Source organism: Tupaia chinensis, unplaced genomic scaffold (assembly GCF_000334495.1).
Source record: "Tupaia chinensis unplaced genomic scaffold, TupChi_1.0 Scaffold000294_1, whole genome shotgun sequence".
NCBI classification, from domain to species: domain Eukaryota; kingdom Metazoa; phylum Chordata; class Mammalia; order Scandentia; family Tupaiidae; genus Tupaia; species Tupaia belangeri.
Window position 1 is genome coordinate 605,657 of NW_006159779.1, and position 7,538 is coordinate 613,194.

Here is a 7,538-nt window from a genome sequence, read left to right on the forward strand (position 1 = left end):
CAGCTGTTCCTGGTCCCATCTGAGGTTCCCGGCCTCAGCAAGGAGGGACTGACACTGCCAGCCACTGGGCGCGCCTCCCACACTCCCTGGTTCTGCAGGTGGCCCAGCCCAGAGCCACGGCTGCCTCCAGCCCTCAGCGCTGGGCTGATGTCACTGTGCCAGCTCTCCCAGCCTGTGGCCTCCCAACCATCTGGCCACCCCAATAGCCACCCACAGTCATCACCCAACCTGACGGGGCCTATCAGCTTCCTCCACATTAGGCTTCTTGCATGCCAGGGCATGCTCTACTGCCTGGTACCACTACCCAGCACCACCCGGCTGTCCCCTCTCAGGCTTGTAACCGACACTTCCTTGGATCCAGGGCTGATCCCACAGGGCCCCCTCATCCTGCCGGGCCAGGGCAGCAGCCCTGTCACTGAGAGATTGCTGCTGACGGGCTCAGCTCCACCCCTCAGAGCCCACAGCCATCTTCCTCGTGCAAAGGAGCCTCACACCCCTCCTTTGAACCCTTCCCTGTCTGCCTCCAACAGCAGCAGAGGCCCCACCTGAGTGCCCACCACCAGCCCAGCACCGAGCTTGGGACCTCGCGGAAACCCCGTGGGGGTCAAGAACTGTCTCCACTGAACAGATGAGGAAACCGAGGGCCACGGTTTTCAGGACAAGGCCCACCCCTAGTCACTGCAGCAAGGCCGTCCTTATTCTGGATGAGGTTTCGAAATCTGGAAAGTAGCCAGGCCCCACTCAGAGGCTGTGGTTCAGAAAGTCCGGTTGGAGGACAACGCCCCTGTATTGGCAGGCCTCGCCCCCCGAGGCCACTCTGAGAGGCCTGGGCTGCCTTGGCCCTCACTCCTACATCTCACTTCCTAGCACCCTGCCATACCCTTGCCCGCTCCGGGTGCTGAAGGCACTCCCCAGTCTTGACCCTGTCCCCTTGCCCTGGCCTTCTCTACACTGGCGCTCTCTCCTCCTCTGCCATGGACACCGGGCTCCCCACCCTGTGCAGGGAGGTCAGGGTCGCAGATTTCAGCAGCTGCACAGGGGCCTCTGACTGACTCAGCTGCCTCCCACAGGGCAGGGCCTGCACCCAGGGGCAGGCATTCAGATGTTCCTAGAATGCCGGATGTGACCTGCGCAGATGGGAGCCTCCCACTGGCCCACGCACCCACAGCCAAACCATCTACCTGGAGGAGGAGAACAGGCACGGCATCATGCGGGTGAGCACTCGGGAGGTTGCCCACTGCAGCCACTGGAGGTCCTCAGGGATATCCGGGAGCCACATCACCAGTCTGCGGGAGCGAGACCAGGCCCGCGGTGAGCACGAGGCACGCGCGAGCACTCATCGGATCAGCACGGAGACCAGCCGAAACCAAAGCGCGACAATGACTAGACACGAAGCAGTTGTCCTACAACCGTGTCTGGGAGCTGCCAGCGGCACCTCTCACCCCGTCTGACGAATTGCCAGAGGTGAATTTGGGAGGTTACAACAGAGACAGCCCACTCATAGTCCCTCCAGGAAAATGAGGCTGCTCTTGGTTCGAGAAAGCCCATGGGACTCATGAGAACCAAGGGGAAGGCCCTGGTCTGCCAGAGCTCCCCCCTCACAGAGAAGCTGCTCCCCAGAGCCTCGCGGTCAAGGCCTGCCCTGGCTCCCAGGCCTGCGGGCTGTGTCTCTGGCCAGTCTAGCAGAAGCACGAGACTTCTAATACCCCAGCCACTAAAAGGACCCTCACATGTTTCTGACAAAAACATAGAGCCCAACCCAGGGTTAGGAGGGCATGGGGCGGAAGAGACTGATTCTGGAGGGGGTGTAGCGGAAATCTGGAAACCTTCAAGGAAGAAGAGGGGCTGAGTTCTGAAGGAGGGGTTGGACTTTAAGAGATGGACTGAAGGACATGCCAGACTAACTTGCTAAATGGGAGGAAAACACTGGAGCGCAAAGTGAGCCCCCAGGACTCCAGCACGTGTGTGCACACGCACACACATTTGATACACGTCCATTTGGTGTGTCATGGATAAAATCCCAAAGCACATGCACAGACAAGAGGTGATAGGTGTAGAAGAGCAAGGAGAAAGGAGGCGGGTTGGCAGGGTCTCCAGTGAGCAAGAGACTTCAACAGATTACTGGGCCCAAGGCGGCGGGTGTGGGGCTGATGAGACAGGCAGAGCCTGACCCCCCCACCCCCAACCTGCAGAGCTGGAGTTTACCACCAGAGCAAGGCCTGATGGGCTCAATTAACCCTCCAGGGAGAGGAAAAGCTTTTGGTAAAGAAGTGGCCTTCCAAACAGACCTCCTTCTTTTGGCAGCAGAAGTCCCCCCAGCCTGGCAGTCACCACCTGGGAGTTCTGCCAGGTGATATACCTACTCCTACCACACCATGCTGCTATGCAGGGAGGAGACCTGGCTGGAAGCCACAGTACAGGAGCCCAGCCCCTCCATCCTTTGTGTCCATATGGGAATTGAGGGCCACCTGGAACAGGCCAAGAATGAGTGGCATAAAAGAGAAAGACGAGGGACCAACAGATGACGTAATGGCTATGTAGCTAGACTCCCATGTAGTAGTCGACCACGGCTCGAGTCCCAGACCTGGTGGCTTAAACTCACGCCAGGCGTGTGTGTGTGCGTGCCCAAGATCCCGAGAGAAGAATAGAGAAGGGATCGTGGCATGGCCATCCCTCCTGAGGGGTGATTTCTCGCTTTCTGTCTCTCTGTCTCTCTCTGTCTGTCTGGTAAGTGCACATGCCCTATAGCAAAAAACTCTCAAAAAAAAAAAAGAGAGAGAGAGAGAGAAAGACGAAGACAAATAGAAAAACTGAGCCAAGAAAAGATCATTCTGAAAGCAGCAAATAGTCTAAGACAATATTACATCTATCAAACAAGAACAGAACACTAAAAAAAATAACAAGGAGAGACTAGAAAAGGACTCTTAGAGACCAAATTATTTGCTGAAATTAAAAACTAGAGTAAGACTAAAAGACAAAATTTGAGGAAGTCTATCAGAACAGAGGCAAAAAGAGAGATGAAAAATATAGAAAAAAGAGCAAGTCAGAGAGAGAGGAATTTAAGCCAGTAGGCATACTTTACTAGTAAGAGCTTCAGAAAGAGGAAAAAAGAAAAGAAATCATAGAATAACAAGAGAAGACAATTTCCCGGAGCTAGAAAGATAACAGGCTTAGACTGAAAGAGTCCGCAGTGATTATCCACTTGAATGAGTGAAGGGAAAAAAAAGACATCCAGACGCAGCCTTATGAAATTCCCGACCATGAGAGACAAAGAGAAAGTCCTAAAAGCATTCACCCTGCAAAGAAGTGAGAATTTGACTGGCCCCAGACTCCCCACTACCAACTCTGGGTGGCACTATGTCTCAGTTTTCTGAGAGACGATGACTTTCGGCAACACCCTACAACCTGCCAATCAGATGGAATTGAAAGCACACACCCTTTAATATGCATCAAGTCAAAATGCTTACTTCCTTTTGACCCCACTCTAGAAAGGCAGGCGATTAAGCTAAGGAAAAGGCAGATAAGGAGTCCATGAAGCCGTGAGTTTGGGAGGGAGGTGGCAGGATGGGGCCATGTGGCAGACATCCGGGGCACCCATCCAGATGGAGCTGAGGACAGAGGACACCTCAAGGGGCCCGTACAACTGGCAGGGCCAGCTCTTCCAGATCATCATAAAAAGCAACTGCTGGTGGGTTAGCTCCCTCCTTTGTCCTTTTTAGAGAGCAATTCCCTAGGAATCCAAATCCCACTCTTTGAAGAGCCTGGAATCTGAGATTATTTGCATAGCTCAAGTTAAAAGGCCAAGTCCAGGGCCAAGTACCTGGGGTACCCGGGGGGTGCGTTGGGGGGTGGGGGCAGTGACCTCTTCTCAGCAGGCAGGTCAGCTCTCACACCCACCGCCACCGCCTTGTGCTCTCAAGCTCTTTGATTCTCCCAACCCTCAAGTCCCTGCAGGTCCTGTACCCCATTCCCAATGCCTCTTGGTTCAAGTTTTTGTTTTTATTTTTGTTTTTCAGTAAGACCAGAGTAATTTCATTTTTTAACCAAGTGCCTTTCATTTCCTGACAATGATCTAGACTGAACAGAATAAAATCACTGAGGCTCAGAGAAATTGAGAGACTTGCCTGAGGTCACACAGCTTAGAAACTCCATCTATTTCTAAAGCCCAGGATCTTCGTACCAGTCAGCTAACTTTCGCTACCCTTATCTGAAAGCAGCAATCAGCTACTTCACTACCTGGCTGCTTGGGCCCTCAGAGTCTCCTGACCATGCTCTCGGTCTGGCTGAATCAGGTTCGTCCCCAAAGCTCCATGTTTTGGAATCTGGTGTGGGAGGTGGTGACGCTAGGGGTGGTGACTGGCTCACGGTGACTGCACTGTGGAGGGGACACTTGTGAATAGGTTAGTGATGCCCCGTGAGACTCGATGTGAGAAAGGGTTGGTTCTGTGAGAGCTGGCTGCTACCAGGGACAGCCGCCCAGCTCCCTCCGTGGGCACCCGCCGTCCTCTGCTCCCCTCCGTCTTGCAGCAAGCCTGTGCCCTTGGACTTCCTGGTCACTGGAGTGGTGAGTTTTATAAACAAAACCATTTTCTTTTCTTTTTTTTTTTTGAGAGGTTTTGTTTTTTTGGTTTTTTTTTTTTGCTGTAGAGCGCGTGAGCTCACCAGAAAGAGATAGAAAGCGAGAAATCACTCCCAGGGGGGATGGCCACGTCACAGTCCCTTCTCCATTCTCCTCTCGAGATCTTGAGAACACACGAACATGCACCCAGCGTGAGTTTGAGCCACTGGGTCAAGGACTCAAACCACAGTCATGGGAATTCAGCGACACAGTCATTACGCTAACTGCTGGTCGGCGTTTTTCTGTTAGCAGCACAATGTGGACTGAGTTGCTCCCACCTCCTAGATGTGCTGCCGCAGAGGTGAGTCTGGTTGTGCCGGGTCCCACAGCAGTGGTTTGAGGTGCAGTCAGGAATTGAACTGGGGCAGTCCGCCTCCAGCAGGCTGAGGAGCACTCTGGCACTCCACTGGGATGTCCTAACGCCTGACTCCAAATCACATGAACACACTGTGCTGGAGAAAAGGCAGAATCCCTCCGCTCTGCCACCTCCTGTGTCTGAAAGGGAAACAGGCCGAAAGGGCAGGAGGGACCTGCCAGCTCTGTGACCTCAGCACTGTGATCCCAACTTCTCTGAGCCTCGGTTTCCCCAACAACCTCCAGAGTCTAAACTGGCTGCTCCATCATGGCCCTGCCAGCTCCAGGAGTGCTCAGGGCATTTCTGAGCCTGCACTGACTTACAGGGGCACATGGCGGTAAGGACAGCCCAACTTTCAGGGTGCCGCTGAGAGCCTGTCAGCCAGGCCCGGGCAAGGGCCTTCCCTCCACCTCTGACCTCGTTTAACCTCCCCACAAGCCCTGAGGAAGTCACAAAGCCACAGACAGCGGCGATGGCAGACTCCACGGGCAGGGTGCAGGGCAACATCATGTAGGACATGATCCGGACGGGCCACAGGTCGCACACCCTGCTCATGTACCCGCCTCTGTCTTTAATGGCTTTGTTCAGGGCTGCACGAGACAGTGTGGAGGTTCAGTGTGAGCAACCACCCTACCCTGCGGGTGCTCAGAACCCTGAGAGTGCACTAACCCGGCAGCCAGTGTTGGTGCGTTCACGAATGCAAGCTGGGGAGGTGGGTCCAGGGCTGCTCCTTTCATGGGGAGGTGCAAAGACCCAATGGGGACTGCAGCCCAGCACAGCCTCAGCACACAGGAGCACCTCTCTCCAACTGGCCACTGTGTTTGGAGTAGCCGAAGGCCCCGTGCCCCCTCTGCACCCCTCAAGCTACATCCATCTCCTCCTGGCACCCCGCCTTATGTTTCCAACAGCCTTACAGTGCCTCGAATCTCAGCCTCGCAGTGCCTCCGATTTCCCTCACCAGGGCAGCGTTAGCAGCTCAAGGGCCAGGAATTCTGCCTCATTGTCTTTGAATTTCTCCAAACGACTCAGAAGCTGGTCTGTGGGTTTACCTGTCTGTCCGTCTGACTCATTCCCTCCAGGCTGCTAGTAACAGAACACCGCAGACTGGTGGCTTGGAAAGATTTCGGCCCCCCGTGGTGCAGTGTAACACTACACGCTGCTACACTGAGGCTACCGGGGGAAGCCATCCGTCAGCGTCCTGTACACGCCACGGGCACGTCCCGTACACACCAGCCATGATCTTGACTGGTAAGACTAGGAGTGGATTGTGGCATAAAGACCGTGTTAGGGGACCAGCAGATGGCATAATGGTTACGTCACTGGACTCCCACATAGTTGACTGAGGTTCGAGTCCCGGACACGGCAGCTTAAAACTCACTCCGGGCGCGTGTATGTGTGTGCCTGAAGTTCCAAAAGGTGAATGGCGGAAAAGGGACTGCGGTGTGGCTACTCTCCCTGGGGGGCGATTTCTCGCTTTCTGTCTCTGTCTCTCTGGAGAGTGCACATGCCCTACAGCAAAAATCCCTCTAAGAAGAATAAACAATAAAGACCCTGTCAGAAGTCTCTTTCTTTCTTTTTTTCCTCTCAGAAGAAATAAACTTTAAAACATAACTAAAATGCCCGGTTCTCCTGAATTAACATCTAAAATAAAAAAAATTAAAAAAATTAAAAGCCCCAACCATGGTACCCGAGTGATACAGTGTGTGTGAGGCCGGGGCCACACGGGAGGCCCGGTTTGGTTCCTGGAGCGGCCTGAGCAGGTCAGAGTGGTGCCACATGCCTGTGCCTGGCTTGCTGGGAGGCTGGGGTAGGGGCAGTGAGGCACTGCCAGGCACAACCAAAACTTCCTCTGTCTCTCTCAATAAAAACAAAACAAACAAAAGCCAAAGCCACACACACACTTACTTTCCACAGTTCTAAAAGCCGAAAAGCCCAAGGTCAAGGTGCCTGCAGGAATCGCGGTGGCTATGAGGGGGCTTGCCCAGACAGTGCCCTCTGTGTCCACAGATGGTGGAACATCTTGGGAGGGGGACCTCTCGAGGGCCTCCTTTATAAGGGTGCTGATCCTGTATGAGGGCCCCCATTAGGCCCCACCTCCCAACACCAACACCCCGCGGGGTAAGAATGTGGTAGGAACCGGGACACACCACCATTCAGACCACAGCACTGTCGCCCAACACCTGTGACGTGAGAACTCAGCACCATTCAGACCACAGCACTGTCGCCCAACACCTGTGACGTTAGAACACACACACCATTCAGACCACAGCACTGTCACCCAACACCTGTGACGTGAGAACACACACACCATTCAGACCACAGCACTGTCGCCCAACACCTGTGACGTTAGAGCACACACCACCATTCAGACCACAGCACTGTCACCCAACACCTGTGACGTGAGAACTCAGCACCATTCAGACCACAGCACTGTCACCCAACACCTGTGACGTGAGAACTCAGCACCATTCAGACCACAGCACTGTCGCCCAACACCTGTGACGTTAGAGCACACACCACCATTCAGACCACAGCACTGTCACCCAACACCTGTGACGTGAGAAC

General features: G+C 54.3%; 1 protein-coding gene and 1 long non-coding RNA gene across 2 annotated transcripts in view; both read right to left on the minus strand.

The window, feature by feature from the left end:
* Positions 1-7,538, minus strand: part of PNPLA3 (patatin like domain 3, 1-acylglycerol-3-phosphate O-acyltransferase) — a 24,541-nt gene that overhangs the window by 3,354 nt on the left and 13,649 nt on the right. The window contains exons 7-9 of the mRNA XM_027772708.1: positions 5,297-5,563; positions 1,182-1,335; positions 995-1,061 (exon numbers count right to left, since the gene is read on the minus strand). Coding sequence (XP_027628509.1) covers positions 995-1,061; positions 1,182-1,335; positions 5,297-5,563 — 488 coding nt within the window. The remainder of the gene's footprint in view (positions 1-994; positions 1,062-1,181; positions 1,336-5,296; positions 5,564-7,538) is intronic.
* LOC114008160 (uncharacterized) overlaps positions 7,072-7,538 on the minus strand; it is a 2,534-nt gene continuing 2,067 nt past the window's right edge. The window contains exon 2 of the long non-coding RNA XR_003549720.1: positions 7,072-7,523. This is a non-coding gene — a long non-coding RNA (uncharacterized LOC114008160). The remainder of the gene's footprint in view (positions 7,524-7,538) is intronic.